Source organism: Plectropomus leopardus, chromosome 24 (genome assembly GCF_008729295.1).
Source record: "Plectropomus leopardus isolate mb chromosome 24, YSFRI_Pleo_2.0, whole genome shotgun sequence".
In the NCBI taxonomy this organism is placed as follows: domain Eukaryota; kingdom Metazoa; phylum Chordata; class Actinopteri; order Perciformes; family Serranidae; genus Plectropomus; species Plectropomus leopardus.
The window spans coordinates 6,158,310-6,181,804 of record NC_056486.1 but is presented as its reverse complement, the minus strand read 5'-3'; the positions used below and the strand labels follow the sequence as shown (position 1 = coordinate 6,181,804).

The 23,495-nt window shown below is 37.5% G+C and overlaps 4 protein-coding genes across 7 annotated transcripts in view; all 4 read right to left on the bottom strand.

The window, feature by feature from the left end:
• LOC121963023 (microtubule-associated protein 2-like) overlaps positions 1-884 on the bottom strand; it is a 68,609-nt gene extending 67,725 nt beyond the window's left edge. Inside the window, exon 1 of the mRNA XM_042513384.1 lies at positions 524-884. The gene's annotated coding sequence lies outside the window, so the exon portion shown is untranslated. The remainder of the gene's footprint in view (positions 1-523) is intronic.
• Positions 885-942: 58 nt separating this feature from the next.
• acadl (acyl-CoA dehydrogenase long chain) lies at positions 943-6,515 on the bottom strand. Its single transcript, XM_042513390.1, has 11 exons — positions 6,304-6,515; positions 5,015-5,194; positions 4,739-4,876; positions 3,622-3,786; positions 3,477-3,543; positions 3,233-3,397; positions 3,025-3,126; positions 2,533-2,646; positions 2,142-2,269; positions 1,680-1,766; positions 943-1,559 (listed from the first exon to the last, which is right to left on the bottom strand). The coding sequence occupies exons 1-11, from the start codon at positions 6,390-6,392 to the stop codon at positions 1,466-1,468; spliced, it is 1,329 nt and encodes a 442-aa protein (XP_042369324.1). The 5' UTR covers positions 6,393-6,515; the 3' UTR covers positions 943-1,465.
• A 784-nt stretch (positions 6,516-7,299) lies between these two features.
• On the bottom strand, positions 7,300-16,453 carry LOC121962636 (OX-2 membrane glycoprotein-like). 4 transcript variants are annotated; one of them, XM_042512857.1, is made up of 8 exons: positions 16,226-16,453; positions 13,842-13,961; positions 12,774-12,863; positions 11,834-12,085; positions 11,201-11,518; positions 9,558-9,651; positions 9,360-9,478; positions 7,300-7,689 (listed from the first exon to the last, which is right to left on the bottom strand). In XM_042512857.1, exons 2-7 carry the CDS (start codon positions 13,876-13,878, stop codon positions 9,445-9,447), a joined length of 825 nt encoding a protein of 274 aa, XP_042368791.1. In that variant the 5' UTR covers positions 13,879-13,961; positions 16,226-16,453; the 3' UTR covers positions 7,300-7,689; positions 9,360-9,444. The 4 variants fall into 4 exon arrangements, with proteins under 4 accessions (XP_042368791.1, XP_042368789.1, XP_042368790.1 ...); XM_042512855.1 differs by lacking the exon at positions 7,300-7,689 and adding an exon at positions 7,696-7,986; XM_042512856.1 differs by lacking the exons at positions 7,300-7,689; positions 16,226-16,453 and adding exons at positions 7,696-7,986; positions 14,299-14,356.
• A 2,431-nt stretch (positions 16,454-18,884) lies between these two features.
• LOC121962966 lies at positions 18,885-22,986 on the bottom strand. The gene is made up of 5 exons (XM_042513316.1): positions 22,263-22,986; positions 21,780-22,085; positions 20,819-20,930; positions 20,608-20,644; positions 18,885-20,506 (listed from the first exon to the last, which is right to left on the bottom strand). Exons 1-5 carry the CDS (start codon positions 22,324-22,326, stop codon positions 20,300-20,302), a joined length of 726 nt encoding a protein of 241 aa, XP_042369250.1. The 5' UTR covers positions 22,327-22,986; the 3' UTR covers positions 18,885-20,299.
• Between the last annotated feature and the right edge of the window lie 509 nt (positions 22,987-23,495).

The window sequence follows — 23,495 nt, the reverse complement described above, 5'->3', positions numbered from 1 at the left end:
AGGAGGGATAAAGGGGGAGAGGAGGAGAAGAAGGGAAAGGAGGGAGTGGAGGATGCATCAGTGAGCAGTAGCTGTACTTCTGTCCCCCCCAGGTGAGGCATGGTGGGGATGCTGTCTGCCTTCTCAACTGGCACTGATGTGGGTTTTTGGGAATCAGAGTCCCATTGGCATGCTGTGCATGCACAAGCACATGAAGCAGAGCCGCAAGGATGAAATACATGGTACCAAGGCATGAGTCCTGTATACAATGCCAAACTCATCCATAAGGATACCAAAGATGCTTTAAATCAACCAGCCACATTCAACAGTCTGCTTTTGCCTGCTGCATGTGCTGCAATGGAATCAAATGGACATCTGGTCATTTGTCTGACAGCTTTGTCCAAACATGTGCTGCCACCTATTGGTGGAAATAAGACAGGAGAGGCTAATGCTGTTTTACAAGCCTTTCTTAGATTTAAGATCTAAAACACAAAATGTATCTACATACTCAGAACATTCCCCTTTGGGTCAATCTCTAGCTCACCTGGTCGAGTCTTCACTCAATATATGCCGAGTCCTAGCTGCAGCGCAGGTTCGATTCCAACCTGTGGCCCTTTGCTGTGTGGCATCACCCTTCTCTCTGCCCTCTTTCCTGTCGTTCTCAAGCTGTGCTACAATAAAGACAATAGCCCAAAATAATACTCTTGTCAACTATAACAGCTTTCCCCATTCATTGTCTATGGAGCAGCTCAATACTTTATACCCTATGACATTACAAATTTAGGTTTTAGCACTCTAGTTTTTGGATTTGGGAGAGTTGATAATGTTTACCAATATCTCTGGACAGTCTGAGACCATTGGAATAACGTATGAATTTTGAAAATTGAGACATTAAGGCACTTAGATCTGATAAATGAATATCTTTTGTCACTACGTATTAGACAAAAACAACAGACAGCCCAATTACAAAAATAAATTCTTGATGGAATTTATTTTTTTTTTGATGCAATATATACAGTCTATATACACAATTAAAACTACAGTTGGAGGAAAATGGACAGAAACAGACAATAGAATATGTCATGATTTCACCACAGTTGTGAAAAACACCTCAAATGTGATAAAGGTTAATGAAGGCGTTGTTGAGAAACTGTCAAACCATTATTGCTTTTTGTAATTTTTTTCATCAACCTCCAAATCAACAATGTTTCATTTATAAGAGGAAGAAAGTGTTTTTTCTTCTTTCCAATGTTAGTCTTGTTTTAATGCCTTTACTGATAAATTTGTGCAGGATTTATTTGCATCCTGTAATACTTTTTTTGACATTTTAGGTCGTTCATTATACTTAAACCGCATCAAAGTATAATAAGGTACGATGACTTAAAGTTGAACTCTTTTCAGACAAATTGTCCACTAAGAAAAAAACATCTGTGCAAACCACCCCACTTCCCCCAGTGCTCCTCCGCCATGAAAACATCCAATTTTCTCACATCTGGCTGACGATGGTGCGGGCGATGAGCTCTTTCATGATCTCGTTGGTGCCTCCGTAGATGGGTTGAATACGAGCGTCCACAAATGCCCTGCAAAGACAGAAAGAGACAAGTCTAGGAACTTGTGAATGAACTGGAATATAAACAGTGTGGTAAAGCTCCCAGAAGTTATCCTGACCATCCCTGTTTCTCAGGTGATGTGGCACTCACCTGGCGATGGGGTATTCCCACATGTAGCCCCAGCCTCCGTGGAGCTGCAGGCACTGAGTGGCCACCCTGTTCTGGAGGTCAGACGCCCTGAAGAGACGACAAAAGACATCAGCAAACATGGCCTGTTTTTGAGGTAAGAAGCTGCTCAATACTAAAACTATGGAAGCAAATAAGAGACTTAAGTGTCCAAAAATCCAGGAGGAAAAATCTTTTTTTTTAATTCTAAATCTTTTTAGATCTGAATATATGAACATAAAAAAAAATCAAGACAACTCATTATTATACACACATTTATATTACCATGCACCTGCATTTATCTGAAAGTTTAATTAGGCTGAACCATTAAATCATTTGTAAGGAATGCAGAGACTTAAAATTAAATATTTGGTTCAATTTTCAAAATATCTAAATTCAGAACAAATATATTCAGATTTCAAATTATGAAAAAAAAGACATTCTCACCAATATTTGGCCATGGAGGCAGTGGCGGCATCCAGGCGTTTGTCCGAGTGGAGCTGAAGGCAGTTATCAACGAAGGCTCGGCCCACACAGATCTCAGTCTTCAGCTCTGCCAGCTTGTGCTGCACAGTCTGTGGAGTAAAATTAGATGCAATGACATTTATTCTCTTAAAGAAAACAAACCTATTTTAGAGCCACAAATGAATATTAACAGGGGAAAAAGAACAGAGCAGATCTCATTCGTTTTGAGTGGTATGATGTGTTAGTGATGCAGATATCTAAAACAGTAGCTGAATATGACTGAGAACCTTAACTTGTGAAAATCAGCTAAAACATTAAATCACACACAGGCGAGAAGACAAGAAGATTTGTAAAAGAAACTTGTTATACAGACCTGGAGATGAGCGATGCTCTTGCCGAAAGCCTTCCTCTGCAGCACATAGTTCCTGGTTTCCTCAAACATGAACTCAGAGCTCGCAAGGGCCGTACCGGCAATCACCAGACGCTCCTTTGCCGCAAAATGATCAAATGATTTACCATCAGACTAACTGAACTGAAGCAGGTAATGGGTAACTCAAATGACAGCCCGGTGGGTTTGACAGAGTGGTTTCGGAATTTAAAAAGTATCTTGCGCTTTAACAAAAAAGTCTATCTCTGCAGGGATCCTTTCTATAATGTTGTCAGAAGCTTATGATGATAATATTAATCTGAGCCTGTCAGTGGCAGAAATAAGCAGTATTAGTGGACGTCAGTTGACGGTGCAAAATTTTGTTACATTGCAACCTGTTTCGCTGCTGCGAGCTGCAGTGCTCTTGGTCAAGATTGGAGCAATTTTGAAATTTGCTGTCTCCATTTGTCACTTAAGCACAAAAAAAGTTTCTTTTACCTGAGGCAGTTCGTTCATCAGGTAGTAGAAGCCCTTGTTTGCTTGTCCCAGGAGGGCGTCAGCTGGGAGTCGAACATCCTCAAAAAACAGTTCAGCTGTGTCCTTTCAATGAAGGAGAAAAAAGTGAGACAACAGAATCACGGTGTCCTGACATTAATCAAGAGGACTGAAGGAAACATTATTATCTCGAGCCGTTGATCTCGCGTACCTGAGCTTTTAGACCGATTTTCTCCAACTTGCGTCCCTTCTGGAAGCCCTTCGTGCCATTCTCCACCAGGAACAGACTGATGCCGTGTGCCGCGGTCTTTGCCTCGCGGTTTGTCACGGCCACCACCACCACCAGGTCAGACATCCAACCATTTGAGATAAACACCTGGACAGGTGAAATTAAAGAGGTCAGGGTGATGCTGAAATGCAATAAAACGACCGTTTTTGCTTTTCTGACTCAATACTTTGTTGCCGTTGAGGATCCAGTCGCTGCCATCCCTCTTGGCGTACGTCTTCACACCTTGAAGATCACTGAAAAACACAAAGACGCCGCGTTATTAAAGTTGCACAGCATCAGCGCTGACGTCGCATTAGCGTTTGAATCCTGACCTGCCTGCTCCTGGCTCCGTCATGGCAATCGCTCCGATGCATTTCCCAGCAGTCATGTCGGGGATGAAGCGTTTAATCTGTTCTTTGGTACCGTAGTTAGAGATGTAGGGCATGATGATGTCAGAGTGCAGGGTGAAACCCGGGCCCGAGCAGTTGGAATAACCCCTGGAGGACAAAAAACAAATATAATAATAGTTTGGTATAATAGTAAAAATAATATTAATAATAATAATGATACGTTTTGTTAATAGGCACAAACAAACCGCACAGTATCTGAAGATCATAAAGTCAAACAAATAAGGAATAAGTTGATAAAATAACTAGACAAAAATCATAATTATAAACACAAAGTATAAAATCTTCATCATAAAGTCATCAGCAGTGCAAATGTCAATCAGTGTTATCACCATTAGATCCGGCCAAATATGCCATCATGAAAAGATGTTTTCAGACGGGATTTGAAGGTGGAAAGGGAATCGACAGGAAGGATTTCGAAAAGACACAAAGATAAAATTTCAGTAATGAATATAGGCTGTCACCAAAGTGTGAACGAGAATGGCTGTGATGTCTGGTGTAAGTGACGGTATTCAGTGGCTGAAAGTATAAAGACAGAGCAACATTTATAGCTTTCAAAACACGTTGAAATGTTGAGTAACGTGTGTTGTCCTCATATATAAAATAAATAAAATTGCTGATGTGTACCTTAAAGGAAAATGTACTACCCAGATGACACCCAGACGCTTAACCTGAGTGGAAAGAAAGACTTTGAAGTTGTCAGCGGTCAGAGAGAAACTATGCGCTTTAGCCAAAGTAGATTTTATCAACACGGCGAACCTCGAGTTTAACCACTTTCAAGTTGGTGAAAAATGTACGTGAACAAAGATTTAACATGTAATTAGCACTAAGAAAGGGAGACGGGTGGAAGTGGGCTTAGTGGACAAATAGAGCTGGGTGACGTCTGCATAACAGTAAAATTCAATGCAAATTTCCAAAAAATATGGCCAACAGGTACATGATTAATAATAAATAAAAGGGAGCCCCAAAGAACACCACTAATGCCTGCGAAAGAGAGTTATGTGAAATGATTAAATAGTTTTAAATTTGAAGTACTACTCACTGCTCCTCCCACACAATAGCTGCAGAGAGCAGGTCTGCTCCAAGGCCGCCATGCTCCTCCGGTATCAATATTCCCAGCATGCCTTGCTCACCAGCCTTTTCCCACAGCTCCCTGCTCACCTCACCGGCCTTCTCCCACCTGGAACATGGAAAAGTGGCTTTTAGTGAGGTAAGCAAATACTGAAACTGGTTACGTAATTTATTTATTTTGTGTCTGTTTGTTTTACTTTGTAACAGGAAATGTCAATGTTGACTTTAAACAGAGGCTTCAGCTTACTCCCGGTGGTACGGAGTCACTTCGTCTTGAAAGAAGCGCCGGACGCTTTGTCTGAATATATCGTGGTCCTCGGTGAAAATTCGGCGGGTCCCGATGTCCATCATGGTCTTGGCACTGGAGGTCTCGGGACGGGTTGATGGGACAGACTGCCCGCACTCATGAGCCTGACTGTGCTGAAGCCTGGGAGAAAAAAAAACAAAAGAAAAAAGAAAGTTAGATCTTCTTAAAGTTAACATTATGTCTTTAAATATCTTATTTTGTCCAACCAGGACTTAAAAACCAAAAGACAATCAGGTTATTATCATAAAGGACATAGAAAAGTAGCAAATTCTCACAGCTGGGACCTTTCAACCTCTCTTGAAAAGTGATTAAATAAAATGTTTTTTTTCCCCATTTCTCTGTTTCTCCACATATTCATTTATCGACTAATTATTTCAGCTCTTGCAATTTGTTTTATGTAATTGTTCAAGCCGTACTGACTTGATGTTTATTAAAAAAAACACACACACTAAATATTTTTAAATAAAATAAATACAAAAAAAATGTACACCTTAAAAACAGTAATAAAGCCACTGCCATATTCTATCATGTTACACTGAATAATATTACAACATTTGCTCAAAGTAAGGAAGCCAAATGAGAGATATAAGTTTGGCAATTTTAACAACTGAATACTTAATATTGAAAACATAATTGAATTTTTCAAATTGACCAACTGAATATAAACCATGTGAAACTGTTATTTATTTATTTATTTAATTCTGAGACTTTAAAGTTTGAACTTAGCTTTAAAAATATTGAAAAGAAAAACAGCTTTTTAAATTTCCAAATCAAATAATTTCATATTAATTTTTTTAAGGTGATTTTACAACAAATACAATCAGAGATGATGTTAAACTATTTCAATGCTCTGAATTCAGTGTTTAGTATCAATATTGAGCATTAACTGCTTACTGTAACGGAGATGTGTCTTTTTTGCTTTATTCTAACCGAGCGTACTTCCACCTGCTGCTTTGTTTTTCCACATTAAAACTCCCCTTATTTAACCGGTGATTTATCACAGTACAGACAGTGTGCCAAAGGTCATGGTGACTCACTGTTCAGACCTCAGCTACAGTCCAAACAATAATAATATCAAAGACAGTACAGTAGCCTATAAACAATATGGCTACTCCGTAAATTTAAACCGTTTACGTATTTTGCATTTGTCGAAGTTATGTTAGCCATTAGCCTTTTGAAATATATCACCTTTAAAAGCAATACACTGTGTATTATACGTGTACTTTTACCTCGCAGCGGCCGGAGAGAACACCTGTCCTGGTCCACAGACATTTCTCAGCCCAGAAAGACAAGTTTTGCTTATTTTTTTAAGAAACATCCTCGATAGTGAACCGCGGCTCCGGGGTGAGTCCAAACTTTACACAGCGGCCGACACAGGAACTACAGCGTCACGTGACGCACACTGGACCAGGAAGACTTTTCCCATTTGCTTAACATTGGGACCTCCTTAAATCACGGGATCATTTTTGAGACATGTTGACTTGTAGGTCGGATCGTCGTCCGATGCATCGTCGCTCCTTCAGAAGCCTCTCTATTCAGCCCCGGAAATCGGGGATTTTTACGGGACGCTGTTAAATAAATCAGTGATGATGGATCCGATATTGGGTGTCTTCCGTCCTTATTTTAATCATATTTTAATGATAAAAGTATATTAGCATCGGTGCTAAACGCCATATTTGTTTCCCATAGTTCCTTTGGAGAGGGGTCAGAGGTTTGTTTTGGTTTTGTCGTCCAATCGGAAGACGCGTTGTATCCGCTTTCACCGCCATACGTCATCTGAAGCAAACTGCACTGTGATTGGTCTAATCCTGCTCTACCGTTTTGCGTTATTGGAAACGCCTCCTGGATTAGAATAAACGCTGGTAGCCCATATTATAACAATAATAATAATAATAATAATGATAAATAAAATAATAACAATAACAATAATGAGACCAGGGTAAATCAGGAGACAGTGTAACTAGCAGCAGGGCCTCATATGGATGTAAACTCACAATGGCACAGATAATGGGACACAGAAACAACTGCAAAACAAAAAACGATGGGACTTTTTTTGGAAAAGTGTGTCCATTTTTTGAACTATAATAGTTTTAATGTTTATTTTTTCACTTTCTGATTCCCAACACTTGGGAGAAAGGTTTTCTAACAAAAAAAAAACTTGTGCATAATACTTTTGGGAGATTTATCACTAAACATCTGTACAATTCATTTTCCGTCTTGGTTTTTCTTATGTCATGGTCTCATAACTATTTGTAAATTCAAGTGACATCACTACAGCCCAAATATTCTGATAGCCCAGGTTTGCGTTAAATATTGAACAACATTAAAAACACAGTCGATAATAAAGATTGTATTGTATAAAAATATTGTATGAAATAAAAAAAATGGTTGTTTGCACTGCATCCACAAGTTTCTGTTTCTGGGTGATTTTAACACCTGACACAAAGAAAGAATTGTGAAAACAAATAGATATGGTGATAATAGCTGTAGTCTCTGAAATGGCCTACAAGAAAAAAGCAAATGCGCCACTTGTTTCCAACCAACTGCTGCCCTTCTTCTCCCCCACTGCGACGTCCCTGTGACTTAACTCTCCACAGTTAGAAATGGACACAAAGCTGAAAAACATTGTAAACAACATCCATTTATTTAGCTATTCCAGCAATATTATGATATACTGTAGCTTTATTCTACCTACACACAGAAGACATAATTTGACAGACACGTTACATTTAAAGAGAACTCAGATTCAATATATTGCAGAGTCATTTGACCCCGGTGAGTTTTTAATTTTTTTTGTTTGTTTGTTTCAGGATGTCGGGGCCTGGTTAACGTGATGGTGTTAAGACAATGACAGATGGTTAAAATGGTGCATTCTCTGAACTTGTCCCGTATGGTTTTCTGGCTCAGATCCTCTGTCCCACAGAGACACGGTAACAACAAAAACAAACAAGCAATGAAATCAGGTGGGAGAAGTATTAAGTTCTTAGATAGTTCTTACACAGTTAAACTTAACATTTTGATAAACTGAGCAAAAATAAATACTTTTATGGAAAGAGTGAGAGAATAAATTAAAAGATTAGATTATGAGAAATTGTGGTGAAATGTCACGATCATAATTACACATCACAGGTTAATGATCCTGTGTTTGACAGACATGGATGCGAAACAATATTTCACAGTCAGTACTTTGCCACAACTACAGTCATATAATGTGTCAAAGTAGAGCAATAAATAAACAAACATTGAACACTAATGTACAAAACTGCAAGAAAAAAATAGAATACATTTTTTTGTCATTGCACAAAAAAGACAGAAAAGTGCAATATTGCAACACATGAATATTGTGTGTATTTTATCATATTTTATGAATAACTTAAACTTTATAGATATATCTAGTAATATGTAAATATGCACATTTTTGAATTAAATATTCATCTCTTTTTCACATTTCAAGTTTATAGATAGCTGAATGAAATGATCAGTGTAGATTTCTTGTGCAAAAAATAACATTGAAATTTTGCTAATATATTCCTCGGTGATAAGTTGCCTACCTGACATTATGATCTTCTTCTTTCTCCTTTTCTTTATTTAACCAAAAAGCACAACAGATGGCACCATAGCCACATACAACATGTCCTTGTTTTCACCAAAATACATCAACTTTTTTCCTCTGATCTACCTGTTAGATTATCCTGAAGTAAACTTTTACTATTGCACTGTGTTGCCGTCACTATAACTCAGAATAAGCATGAAGTTACCAGCTTTACAGATCTATATATAAATAATAAACAATTTGTTATTCATGAGAGGCAAGGGGATTACTGCAAAATCGCAATAATAGCTATTTCAGATATTTTTTTAAGAACTGTGGAGTGTGTTTATTTATATTTACTTATATAATGTATATTTTTTGATCTATTATGTAATTTATTCATTTATCAATTCATGTATGTTTCCTAAGCCAATCGGGGGGCTCAAGAAAAAAACAATGTAGTTCCAGGGAGAGCCGTGATTTAACCAACAAAAAAAAGAAGAAGAAGAAATCCCACTTCAGCCACCTCCCTACTCTGATAAATAAAGTACAATCCCTGATTAAGCTCAAATATCGCAACATATTTGAAAAATTGGTCACTGTTGCTGCATTTTTACATTCTACAAAGACCAAACAAGCTTTGCTTTTAGCGGTATAAAGTGCTGAGTATTGGAATTTAAAATAAATGGTTGCTATGAAAACCACATGTGGAATCTTAAATAGCAGCTTTTTTAGCTTCATTAACTGTCACACCTGTAAAAGTTTGGACGCCAAGAAACGCAGATGCTTGTAATGCTTGCATGCTTGAATGTAAGCTGTGTGAAAATCCCAGTGTTTGTCAAACACTTTCATTTCTTCTGGGACTCTTTAACCTGCAAGGAAGAGAGGGAATTTAATTATAATTTACTAATAAGAAGAATATACCACGTGTATTGGTGTCAAATGTCTCACCTTTTTCGCTTCATTGCAGCAGCAGCAACCATGAAGGAAACGAACAACACAGCACCGATCACAAGTGCAATCCCTGATGACGACAGCTTTTTCCCTGGAGACAAACAACACAGTGTCAGTCTGTGCAGGAAGATGGTAAGTCGCATATTCCTGAAAGAGGACACCTTCATGGACACATTCTGACTTTATAATGCCAAGAATTAACTGACCTGACCTGCTAGACGAGAGGGCGAATAACACACATCTCATTTTATTGTGACACAGTCTTGAACATGACAGCTAGACGGAAGTGAAAGTGAAACGTAGTCTATTTTTAATGTGTCACTGCTCAGCTGACGCACACAGAGGACAATATTCAATGTTTGCACTGAGTCATTCTCAGTTCACTCACTGCTCTTCCCAGATTTCAGGGACTTTATTGAGTTCCTGGTTTGGAGGATGTGTCACGAGGCTTTTCATAATTATGACGTCACATTTACAACTCAGTTCTCTGGAGTTTGACAACAAAGTGAGACGTATGCTGGGTAATACGTGGGTAAAGTATCAAATGTAGGCCATAAACTTGTTTTTGTCCTGATATCACCCTGTGGGGAAGATGTGGTGGACGTGACATGCTTCCAATCAGTCAACATAATAACTGTCAGCAAATTTTCCAGGAAGCTCACATTCCACTCACAAGAGCATGATTGACTTTCTCGGTAATTTTCTGAAAAACACTCATGCTATAATTGCACTCTTTAGTCTCATTCATACGCACTTTATGTGAGAGAAAAGTTACACCTGTGTCACTGCCCTCATGCTTCCATGCAACCTCTATGTTGGCAAAGATACAGCTAATAAATGGCACAAGAGTGGTGCTACTCCGTTTTGTTCATATCCATCAATTTTCAGAAAACGTGCAAAAGTATGAATGAAATGAACGCAGAGCACGGACAGAAGGAATAAATGAGCCATTACAAATAAATATGCTATGTACAACCATATAGGGTTCTTTAGCTTTCTACTATAGTTAAGTCATTTTTTGTTCCAAGTCTAACCTTTTTAAAAGTTCAACTTATATTTCAATGTTTTACTGAAACTAGCAGGTGGTACATATAGAACAGAATAACTCTAACTATAAACCTTAATCAGTCTAACCCAATTCCATCCCACAGACCTCTTTCATGGGTAGCAAGTGGAATAATGAAACAGCAGCAATGTGCAGTAAAATTTGGATAATAACAGAAAATTTACTAAATTATAATAATTCCATATAGAACATTAGAAAAGGTAAATAGATAAATAAATAAATAAAAATAAACAAAATTAAGGTTCAACTTAAAACCCTTTCAGAGGGTTCGACCTATAAAAATATACCAATAAAAAATTACTCCTGAAATGCGAAATACGAAATACGAGCCAGAAATTGGATATTTAAGGGTGCTTTCAACTATCGATGAAGAACTTTCTTCCAAAAAGGGTTCTTTGAATGAAATGTTTTTTAATGGAAGCTTTGGTCTTACGAAGAACTATTTCTTTAAGAAAGGTTATTTTAGAAGCAAATGTTTTTGGGTTTCTCAGCCCTTCAGGAGATAATGTTCTTTCTAAGACTATACATAACAAAACAAATGCCTGATCTACACAAAAGCAGTTGACATACATACCCTCCTCTCCCTTTTTCTCCTTGGCAGGTAAAGAAAAAGAGATCCTCTTCCTCCTTTGTCCACCGTTCAGCAGACAGTCCACATGTCCCTTCCACTCTGGAGGTATTAGCAGAGTGATGTTGCTGCTGCTGGTAAACGTTTGGTCACTATTTGGTTCTTTCCTCGTCTGCTGCTTGTCTAAGCGGGTAGCAGGAGGAGAGAAGTCCCACTGAATGGCTGGTGCTGGTTTACCTGTAGCCGAGCAGCTGAACACAACTTCCATGTCGTCGTCCTCGGTTTCACTGGGTGGTTGTGCTTTTGCTTCCACCTCGGATATCCCTTTTAGAGAATAAAAACGGGTCATTTTGAGAGCTCACAATCTGATTACCTGAATGCTTTGGTGACACTTTACAGAATAAAAATTAATAATAGTAATAATAAATAAATAAACAAATAAATGTATAAATAAAAAATCTTCCTTGTACCTTGTATAAGAGCCATATAAAAATTCACAAAATTGACAGAGCTCTTGAGAAAAAGTCTACATTTTCAGTTTCAACTAGCAAAAGCAATGCTAATATTACTTCTTTTTTGAAATCTGACTGTATTTCCAACTTAACAACAAAATTAATTTATTAATTTGTTGCAACTAACCTTGCACCGTGAGGCAAGTCTGCTTTCTTTTGGAGCCATCAGGATACACGTTAAAAGAGCAGATATAACAACTTTCATCTCCCCACGTCACATTCTTCAGAGTGATGGATGTTGAAGTCAGTGACGCCTCGGTGAAAGTCACTTTCCCCTTGTAAGGCTCGTTTACTTGCTGTCCAAACCGTTTGCTGTAGGTCGCCAAATTCTCAATGGACTCGTCCTTAAAAAGTCTCTGCCATGTGACCTGCAGCACACCTGGTGGGAACATTAATGCTTCAGTCAATCAATAACACAAGTACAAATTTGGAGTGGGTTATTTTAATATTTTGTTTTCATGCCATTTGCTACTTTTGCCACATTTCAAAGGGTTAAACTGCACATTTTTTATTTATCTACAGTTATTTGACAGTTTTGGTTACTTTAAAGATTCAGATTTTTGCATATTTAGAGCTTACAGGATGTCATGCTGTGCTGTATATTTAGCTATCCAACACTATAGCTGATGAACTGCAGCTGCAAAGACTGATCAGTAAATTGTCAGAAAATTGATTGTCAACTCTTTCGATAATCACTGAGGTTATATTTCATGCCAAAATGCAAAAAATATATTTTATGGTTCCTTCATCTTAAATATGAGAAGTTGCTACTTTTAGTTTTTAATTATTTTAATCATTGATTTATTTTTAATCATCTTAAGATGAAGACATGATTTGGGGCTTTGGTAAATGGATTAATATTTATTTATTTAATAATAATTAAAAAAAACTAAACAATAAATAGACTGAAGGAGAAAATAACCAGACAATGATTCCATAATGAAAAAAAAGCTACAGACTGATCTACAAAATAGTTTGTCAAAGTAAAAGTCATATACTTCCTCCACCACTGTCTGCATTTTCACTGCAAAACTGGAATATAAAAAGAAAAAAGAATGCTTGCACACCTTTCAGGTTGGCCACTGCACACTTGTAGTACGCATTTCCGCCGTAGTCAGCTGTTGTGTTTCCATAGCCAGTGATCTGTGATGTGCAGACTGAAAATAAAAAAGCTGAGTTTCGGTAAATTCAGATTTAGAGTAAAACATCCTTTTGTCATGTTCAGTATAAAAAGAAATAAAAAGTTGGATAAACTTTTATTATGAATAAGATACAGAACTTATTTTTGAATTTCCAATAAATTGTGCTTCCATGACTTTTGAACATAATTAATAATATGCTTTAAAGGAGCTCTATGCAACATTGAGAGATTATCTGTGATTCAGAGTCTAACGGTGCTAACAACAGCAACAGTGCTATCAGAGAGGTGAGAAGGTGTTAGAAGATAATACTAAAAAATATGAAAACTATCCAGCTACACGACGCTCATAATAATAATAATAATAATAATAATAATAATAATAATAATAATAAGAAGAAGAAGAAGAAGAAGAAGAAGAAGAAGAAGAAGAAGAAGAAGAAGAAGAAATTATAGTTGTAGTCATTGTGGCAAGATACTGAACCCCAAATTGCTCCCAATGCTGCGTCATCGGAGTGTGAGTGGTCAATAAGACTAGAAAAGCACTATACAAGTAGTCCATTTACCATTTACTATTTATAGTGTTCTGGACATTTTTCCCTATTTTGTAGTATTATCCTCCTACTCTCCATTTCTTAAAACTAATTTCCAGGTAATTTTATTTTCTTCATTCCTTGCAATTTGTGAAAAATCTCTTGCCAAGTTGCTCATTTCCTTCATAGCCATATTTTCAAAGGAATTCAAACCAATCTGCAAAGGTTTCAAAGTATGAAATGCATGTGAAAAGACTCTGAATGCAGCACAAGAAAACCAATGTCATTCCAGGTTTCAAAAGATTAATTATATGTCAGTATAATCAAATGTAAATAACATTATAAATGACACGTAGTTTGGCAAAGGTAACTTAATAATATCTGACTACAAAAAGGCTGGACTCTGTTCTGTGACTAACTAGTTAAAAAGAGGGGAGTCGCCCTCATCTGTCAGTGTAACTTACCTTGAAACAGCAAACTGGTGATTATAAGGATCCACATCTTCTTCTTGAACAGCTATACAGGTAACACTTTCAGTTTAAGCCCTGGGCAGCTTTTAAAGGGCTACTTTAATAATAATGAAACTAAAGAAAGAGAAAGAGAGAGAGCGCACTCAGGGAGGGAGGAGGCAGCTGAGGCAGCTGAGGGGAATTCCTTTCAAGAGTCCTGAAGTAGCACGACAATAATATAATCTGGAGATTTGTTGACTTGGTGCTTCAAAGCTAATGACGAATAAGTTGAATATTTACAAAACATAAATAATTATAAATTAAATCAATTTTACCACAGGAGGTAGAAGTGTAAATTAAAGGTGAACTCACATTCAAAGAGTCAGTCTGACTTATTTCCTTCTTTTTGATTTCAAACTCTCACTGCTTTTATCTCACTGTTACTGTGAAGTCCAGTAAATTGTTTACTTACTGTATTCCTGTGCTGTAATTACAGCAACTTCAGTCATTTTAGTTGGTCAAAAAATTCCAGTGCTAGAAGCAGAAGTCCCCTTCGTTGCTAATAATGTGGTCTTTGGTGTTTTAAGGTTTGAATATCATTTCCCTGTGGGGTCGGCTAAGTGATCATTCAAATTTTCACAAGACTAAGTGTGATAACAAACATGTGATCTTGACATTGTAGTTTGACTTTAAGTAGTTTGGGAAAGTCCACACCAATAAAAGAAAGAAGATATTTTGTTTTGAATGATTTCAGAGATTTAAAACGGAGCAAAAACCTTCTGTATCATTAATACAAATTCATGTCAGGTTTTAAGAGTGCTAATATCCCATAATGGCTCTAATACCATTTCCACTATCGATTAACCACTTTGTTTGTCCTCAGTTTTACCACATTGTTTTGAGAGTAGTTTCCGGCCAATAATTGCAAATGTTCCACAGTGAAAAACAACCTTTTTGCAGAATACTACTGGGATCACTAACACACAGAAAATAATCGCCTCTTATGTTTCTGTCCAACGATGGCGTCCCAAGAAATTTTTCATAGGTGCGGCCAGAGAGGCCACTAAATCTATAACTGAATTTTAGGGATGGTATTAAAGCATGTACGGTGTTTGAAAACGATGTCAATATGGAGTGTTAAGGAATTGCATACTGAATACTTTAGTTTCCTAATTTGCTCATACTGCTACAGGTAACATTTTGAGTTCCTCAACAATCCTTTTTTTAACCTGTCATGTATCTATAAACATGTTTCAAATCAAACAGGGTACTTGTATTTCACTGCTGGAGAGGTGATGTTCTCATGGAATTAGTCTGCTTTAGAAAGATGCTTAATCTTTTTAAATTGGTGCTACATGACCAAAGGAAATAGGGAAAAAAGGACGCTTAGACGCACTGCTGTTTCCTAAAGTGGGTGACATAATGCAAATTCATTTGACACATTGGTGGATGTCTGGTAACAAACAATCCTGTAATACAGTTAAACACTCAGCTAAAACATGTTTCTGAAAACATCTGAGGTGAGAAATATGCAACTCAGTAACAGCATCTTGGTTTATATTTGATCAGCGCTGCTCAGTTTGACCCTTTTTTATCTCAGTTTTTTCAGCTTCTATTTCCGCTATGCAGGAAACAATATGGTGCCCACTTCCTGTTAACAACCTCTCGCTATTACAGCAAAACACGAGAATTAAATTTGTCTCTGAAAACATTTAGGAGAGAAATAGGCAATATAGTAACATAATCTTGATTTTTTTCGACCAGCACTGCCTAGTTTTACCGTTTGATTGGGTTATGGTCTGAGTTTGAGAGACATACTGTGGGGCAGGTCTGACTCCTCTGACTCTTCTATTCGTGTACTCTTTGTATCCGTGGTGGCGACACGAATGGCAGGTAATACCAAAATGCAGAAGTAAAGCCTGTAGGTTGAAAAACAGTCCAGAGAGCCGGCAAAACTCTGCTGGATGAGATGTACTACCCACATTGTTTTGATACAAAGCTGGTTGAAAGTATCTCTATAAAAAGACAAAATATACAGTTTTGATTTGAAGGAGTACACCAATTGTAAGAAACAAAACATTTACCGGGAAATTTTTTTTAAAATTATAAATTTAGCTGAGACTCACCGATACCCAGAAAACGCATTTTCATTCAGACATCTTGAGCTGAGAGTTCAAGGGACATCTTTGAAAAAAACCATGTCTGTTTTTCCCACACCAAAATTTAGCCAACTTTTGAGCGCTGTTTAGCCCTCGTCCTGTAACATAAAACACACCTCAGGGCACTTCACACTGTTACTAAGGGTTAAAACTCATCTACAGCTTCTTGGGCTTTGCTGCCTGAACATCTATTACCAGAAAGTGAGGCTGCCAGGCTAAAGGTAAAGGATGTGGGCCTACCTGTTGCTGTGCGGTCACAGCCCTGATCTGATGGCCATCACCTGGTCAGCTCGCTGTCTGTTGTCCAACACCGTCAGTACTTGATTGACAGTTTATCTGTTGGCAATAAACACACAGACAATAACTTGGAACAAAACTTAGTTCGGTAAAGGAGTTAACTATCGTCCACTGCCGATCCACACCTGGTCTGAATTATCTCTTTGTTACCTCGGCACGCCCCCTCTCAAACTAACACAGGCTCTACACCAGCAAAGCCCAACCCACCTATCCTCTTAGCCAAGAAGGACAGCCAGAAGGGAGACCTTGTGCCATGAAGGATCACCTGTAGGACAGTGTGAGCAAAGTTTCAAATCCAAGGATAGCGAAAGAATGACATATTCTTCCTATGAATACCATTCGCCTTGGTTGGTTGTCCAGTTTTTTAAAGATTATTTATTTATTAGATTGTACAGGTGCAATGTTGAAGGTGGAGAGCGAGGGGATGACATGTGGCAAAGGGTGGTGAGTTGAAATCGAACCCGCAGCCGGTGCAGCGAGGATATAACCTTTCGTACATGAGGTGCTTGTTCTACCAGGTGACCTATTGGGCGCCTGCACTGATTAGATTTAGGCAAGATGGTTAGAAATGGTTAGGTTAGGGTGAGACGCAATACTTTGCTGTTCAAGGATTCGCAAATTTGCATCATGTGACACTTCCTATAAAGCTTTAACGATATGGTTGGTATCTATGGATGCCTTAGTTTGTCTAGTTTCACAAGATACCATGGCCTTTGTGTTAGCTTAAATACTGAGCATGTTGAAGCCTCTTAAAGAGAGTAATATTATAATAGAAATTCTTCCCCACCACTACTGACTTGGGATGCTTCATCATTGCTTTGGGTTAGGCTGCTTGGAATTATGATAATCATGTTGCACAAGGGTAGATTTGGTTTTTGGCAAACCCTCTTTCACTTCAGTTTTTATATAATGACATAGTCTTATTCCCTCAAATTGTATGATGTTATGTTCAGTAATCCTCTTGCTCATACTGATGCTACGCTGTGTGGTCACATCCTGAAATTCTCACATCCTGAAATTCTCACAAATGCAATCGTGAAACTGATATTATCTGCAGGAAATCTTTCAAGGGCACATTGTAGCTGCAATCCAGTTCTGTCACTGTATTTTTCATTAGAAGCATGATACACAGCTTAGCTCAGTGCAACCGGAAAAAAAGGCGGAAATCAGACTTTAAGAGAGGGTGTGGAACCCACATGTTATATGCAAAACCCCGTGATGCCTCTGTTGGTATGTTGTGCAATTTGCAGTCTTGTCACATTAAAAATCTTGGGAAATCTTGTTTACAAAACAGTATTAAAGGGAAGTCTAAAAGTAATTCCTCTTAATCATGGACTTGGAAAGAACCTGCTCTTTGAAAGGGTTACTGAACATCACTGGTGGACTCCCAGTGGACAAAACAACTTAATTGATTCACTGACAACAAATTTTTTTTACCGTGTTTTGGTGCCTAAAAAAGCCACTACAAACACAATGACCAGGTCAGTACAAAACACCTGTTTTGTGCATAAACACCAGCTGGAAAAAGGCGTCAGATTGCAACAAAATACCCTGGTTTAGTACCTAAAAAGCTGCTGGAAACACTTTAAGAGGTCACTGCAAAACACCAGTTTGGTGCCTAGAAAGACTGGGTCATTATAGAACACCCCTGATTGGTGAATAAAAGTGTTGAACACAGTGACAGGTCACTACAAAACAATCATTTGTTCCCTTAAACTGGCTAGACAAATTGTGACAGGTAGCTAAAAAACACCCCCGTTTGTGCTCGAAAAGCCACTGGAAAAATTGACAATTTGCTAGAAAACACCCCTGTGTGGTGCCTAAAAATTTCAACAGCGACCAGTTGCAACAAAACTTTATTTATTAATTTTTTTAAGTCATGAACTCAATAATCAATCACTTCCATTTTCAGTATCATATTTACTAAAGCTGTAAAACGTCACATGTCCACAGTTCTAGGGTTGATTGTGCATTACATATCAGTGAGTCACAGATGAACTACATTTCCTGAATGTTTGCTCCTCCAGAGCAGCCAGTTTTATTTTGGAAATTTAAAAAAACTATTCCAAAGTATTAATTACATCTAGAAAGTACCAAGCATGCTGACACCTGTAATTTTAAACAGGGGAAAAATAGCTGGCAACCTATGATTTACCAACCAACACCAACACCAGCCCTGTGATTTAGATTTAAGCAGAAAGTGTGATGGTTTTAGTTCCACTTCTCTGATATTGAAACTTATCTGTGCAGCAGCTGTAGAGCATCACAGCCTGTCAGTGTCTCACAAAACAACTTCAAACTGAGTTGAGATTCGGCTTTTGTCTGGAAGACAGAATGCTGAGAATCATTTTATACAGGTTTTGACACAAATTAACCCTTTGAAACCTGAGCAAATTGGTTTGATTTCTTTCAAAAAGGTAATGAGCAGCTTAACAACACGACACAATAAAAAGCAAAAATTTTGTAAAAGTTACAAAAAAAAGAAAATTACTTGAAAATAAACAAAATTTAAAAAAAAAAAAAAAAAAAAAAAAATGAGGATGATTTTTTTCTGTAACATACGTTTGAATATATAATTATAATGATTATCGACAATGTTTTTATTAAGATTTTTTCAGCAGTAAAGACAGATCCAGCTTTTTAACTTGAGTAAAAGCTGCATACAGTCGAAACCCTCCCTTTCAAGTTTTTTTTTGTTTGTTTTTTTTTAATTAAGAAGAAACAGCAACAAAAAGAAACAAAAACAGAATATAAATATTCACAAGACAGCAGGTTACCCCTAAATATTGCCTGTCATATTGCAGTACATATATCATATAATCTCGTCATTATTATTAAATAACATAAGCAGCATTGTAATGCTGTAGCTGTTTTTGGTGGTATGAAATTTAACTTCTTTATATACCATTGTGTAGTTTAGATATGTGTAAAACCGTGATGTAAAAAGCAACCAGCAAAGATAGCCTAGCTGTCAGAAAAATGTAGAGGAGTAAAAAGAACAATATAATATTTCTGACTGAAATATAGTACAATAAGACAGTTAAAAAAATGAGGAAGTTTAAACTCCAAAAGAAGAAGTTTTTGGTCTTCAGCACGACATGTCCCAGTGTTGCTGACTGAATCCTTATTGCTGGTAATCGCCACGTGTCTGGGAAAATGCTTAATGCACTTAATTTAAGCTTTTCTGCATTGCCTTTTTTGCTTATTACACTTAATATGTCATCCATTTAAGCTGAATTGGCTTTTTAAACAGGACAGCTGATCGATTTCCCTTAAATCTCCCCAAACAGTGCTGAGAGAATCTGTTCTCTTGCCCCAGTACAGTCTTGTACAGTCTGCGCTGTCACTTGCCTGTCTGGCACTGATTATTGTCAACTTAAGAAAACAAATGCAGAAAATGTCAACCACATGCTTGTGACTAGTCTTACTTCCTCAGTGAATAAACAGGAATGCTAACAGGGGAACGCCACAAAGAAAAACAATAGCAACCTATCTACGTAAGTGTTTGCACAGTAAAAATGAAAACATCCTCTTTGTTCTTTGTAACAAAAGAAATAACCACATCACACAGTGGATTTGCATCTATAAAAAATGAGGATAAGAGGGTAATACTGTTGATTGATTTATGAAAGACTTTCACAGTCACAATTTCTTACAACTTAATTTAGCAACTACAAGGAACTTTGTGTTGATTTTGGCAACTGCTTTGAATAAAAGTGGTAGCAGCTCACACCTCTACCTCATGTTGTAAAGATGTCAATCTGGTGAGCTTGTCCAGTAGTTTTGGAAGAGAGTGAAAGATGCAAATCACCTCAGAAACCTATATTATTTTGTAAAGATATACATAAAAAGAAAAGAACAACTTAGTTTTCAAGCTTTTTGTAAAATGATAAGCTGGTTCAGATCATTATTACAGTATACTATAAAAACAGCGTGATGCTTTTAACATACTCAGTATTGGACATTAAATGTACATGCAAGATACACTTACAGTGAAATACAGAAATGATCACGAATCTAGAGAGTGCCATCTTGTGGATAACAGGTCCCATCGCACTTGGAGGAGACAGTATAAATGGAGCATGAACATTTCCCCTCGAGTGTGTCCTGTGTGGTAAACACGTTGGAATTATTAGACGTGTTACAGACATTTACCCTGACAGTTGAATAAAGCCCACTCTCTCTCCGCGTGAAAGTGCTGTACGGCTCAATGTCCTCCAGCTCCTGCAGAAAGAAAAGTTTTTTTGTCTGTGTTTTTTTAAACTAATCAAGTTATTAAAGGAGCAGCATAAATGGAGATAATGTAAGGTGTTTCAGTACATTACCATGTTTTGACAAGTGCTCAGTGCTTCTGTTTGGCTTCTGTTGGGTCAAAAAACAATGCATTAGTAATCTATCACTATTATTATTATTCACTCTGCATTGTGTTGTCTATTTTTTTACAGATAGGACAGGAAATAAAAGCCAGTATCTTCCCTCATTAGGTCCTACAAAACTAGAAGTTCATTGTGTCTATGAACTGCAGTAGTCTCTCACCTCTGATGTATTCCTCTGTAGATAAAACCGATGATAACTGCAGCTATAAAGATGACTATAGTAGGACCAATCAGGATGCTTGAAAGCGGCACTTTTGTTCTGTCTTCATCCTCTAGAACATCATAAAGAAATGACACATGATATTTGCTGTCATAGTGCAGAAACCTAGAGAGAGCCAATTACTGTATGCTTTGATTGACCTTTGAACAATGTATAAATACAGGCAGCATACGAACATCTTAATACAGCTGTAGAGGGGAAGCCCATCTTTAGAAGAAAATGCATGTTTCTGCAAACCACGGATATGTTACATTTGCACATTTCACACGTATCATATCTCATGTATCATTCTAAAGTAATGTGAGCTGACTATGTCATTTGTAGGTGGATGGCGTGACACCTACGAAAGACACCTGCCAAAACCACAACGATAGTGCCGAGAAAAGGGTTGTTTTTAACTGAGACATTGCTGCACTTTCCTTTGGGATAGTGCCACAAAAGCAGTGTTTTTTTTTACCAGGATGTCACTGTATTTCCTATTGGAATAGTTGCACTAAAATGGGTTGGTTTTCACTGAGACATTGCTGTGTTTTCTGTCAGGATAGTGCCAAAAAGCAGGGTTTTCTTTTTTTTCAACCAAAATACTGCTTTATTTCCTGCTGCATGTTGCAGTGCAATGAAAAGCAGTTTTTTTCTTCCAGAGACATCAGTGGTATCTATCCGTGATCCTTTTTTTTTAATGCCCAAACATGTTCTTCTTCTTCACATAACAAAGTGATTTTTGTGCCTGAATCTATCATAGTATTGTTGAAACGTTAAGAAACATTAAGTTCAAACATTTACGGGACATAATAACACACCAGTATAACATGTATCTGTGGTTTGAAGAAACATACATACTTTTATGTATTTATGTTGGAAAAAAACTGTTCAAATTCAGCCAAAGTATCTGAAAAAATACCTTTCACATGGATATCCAGATGGAGAAAATCAACTCCACCAACATATGAACACTCACAGGTGTAGTTCCCGCTGTCTGCTGGTGTTAAATTGGCCAGGTGGAGTAAAACAGTCTGATTCTCTGCCAGAAGTGTGAATCTGGAGTCACATTCGTTCACAAAGTCTTCTGCATGATGATACATCAGACGACACTCTTCACCTCTGCTCATCTTTGTTTTGATCTTACACACTAGAAGTATGATGGTACTTGAATTGGTGCATATTGGAGTGAAATCTGATTCTCTGCTGATGGTTTTCACCACCGTCTCTGCAAGCAATACAGTCTGATTAGCGATTCCAGTATTTTTGCACTTTGTGAATATTTAATTACATTTTCAATTCGAGTAGAAAATTACAGAAAATGTTTGATGACCTTTTTAAACCAAAGACAGAAAAAAGGGAAAACAACTTGCATGACTTTCAGAAGTTAATTTCTGCACATTACCTTTGCTGTCAACCCACGCAGTCAGTGGCAGAATCAGAACAAAGTAAAATTTCCATTTTGCCATCCCTGTGAAGAAGCAGCTGCTGCCGGCAGTGATCAATATCCTGTACTGAAGAGACAACGACACACACACACACACCTCTCTCCACTTATTGCTGTCTACCTAAACCTCAGACCCTCACAGAGATATGAGCTGGTGTAAACTGTCCTGGAGAGGAAGTGCTGCTGCAGGAGCTTCCACTTTTTAAGACACATACACCCTCAGAAACTACTTATGTTGACGTTATATGTGCTGCAGCTGCCTGCAGTTTGAGCTGGATCCCCCACAAGTCCAGTTTATATATGTTTAGCGAGTTGTAGGTCATGCTCAAACTGTCATGTTTGCTTTTGTGGTCATCACATAATTAGAGACCTAAACTTGAGATGTGAATAGAAAGCCGCAGGGTCTCAGCAGCTTGTTGCAGTTCATGCCCGTCGCTTCTTTCACATGAAACCAGAGTGTCACCGTTTGACTTGTTACCAATGAAAGTGACAAAAACGTCTCTTTGCTCACATGAAGAAACAAACTGTCTAATCATGTGACCAAGTATAACAAGCTTTTAGGATATTCAATCCCCACTTAGCAATATGACAGAATTGTACTTTGAAATACGATATTTAATCACGAATGATAATCATTGAATAAATCATAGCTGCAAGACACAAACTTCTTCACTTTGTAAAGTTTTCAGGATGTTGTTTGACACTTTTGTACCAATGAGAAAGGTTTTTAACTTTGGCAAATACTTACAACAAGTTAATGGGTGTTAACGAGGATACATGTGGAGGAAAAATATACATTTATGCAGTCATGCTGTCTGGATTTTTGGTTAAACGTTCTCATAGATTTCTCATAGACACACGAGGTCTCTCTTTCATCTCTTTCCTGATTATCTAAGCAGACAGTTTCTATATCATTGGCTAAATTTGTAATAGTTTGGTAAAGATCATTTGCTGGTTGCTGGAGACTTATGTAGGGGTCATTTGGGTCATCTTCATCCTTTTAGAAAATGTTGATGCATCATGTTTTTAATCTTTAATCTTATGTAGGTATGATTGCAAAAACTGAACTGACTTTTTATGAGTTTAAAGGTACAGAATATAGGAATACTTTACTCACCAGAGAGCCAGGGGATTCACATAATCCAGATCTTGACCAGCATCTTTAAATGACAAGAGTTATCAGAGTTAGTG

What these genes read in the sequence shown, in the direction of transcription:
- LOC121962636 (XM_042512857.1), bottom strand. Translation starts at nt 13,878, where the DNA reads ATGTGGATCCTTATAATCACCAGTTTGCTGTTTCAAG. An exon ending in CACCAGTTTGCTGTTTCAAG is followed by an intron (nt 12,864 to 13,841) that starts GTAAGTTACACT and finishes TTTTATTTTCAG; the next exon opens with TCTGCACATCACAGATCACT. An exon ending in GACTTGCCTCACGGTGCAAG is followed by an intron (nt 11,519 to 11,833) that starts GTTAGTTGCAAC and finishes ATTCTCTAAAAG; the next exon opens with GGATATCCGAGGTGGAAGCA.
- acadl (XM_042513390.1), bottom strand. Translation starts at nt 6,392, where the DNA reads ATGTTTCTTAAAAAAATAAGCAAAACTTGTCTTTCTGGGCTGAGAAAT. An exon ending in AAATCGGTCTAAAAGCTCAG is followed by an intron (nt 3,127 to 3,232) that starts GTACGCGAGATC and finishes CTTCATTGAAAG; the next exon opens with GACACAGCTGAACTGTTTTT. An exon ending in TGATGAACGAACTGCCTCAG is followed by an intron (nt 2,647 to 3,024) that starts GTAAAAGAAACT and finishes TTTGCGGCAAAG; the next exon opens with GAGCGTCTGGTGATTGCCGG.
- LOC121962966 (XM_042513316.1), bottom strand. Translation starts at nt 22,326, where the DNA reads ATGGCAAAATGGAAATTTTACTTTGTTCTGATTCTGCCACTGACTGCG. An exon ending in TGCGTGGGTTGACAGCAAAG is followed by an intron (nt 22,086 to 22,262) that starts GTAATGTGCAGA and finishes TATTGCTTGCAG; the next exon opens with AGACGGTGGTGAAAACCATC. An exon ending in TGAGCACTTGTCAAAACATG is followed by an intron (nt 20,507 to 20,607) that starts GTAATGTACTGA and finishes TTCTTTCTGCAG; the next exon opens with GAGCTGGAGGACATTGAGCC.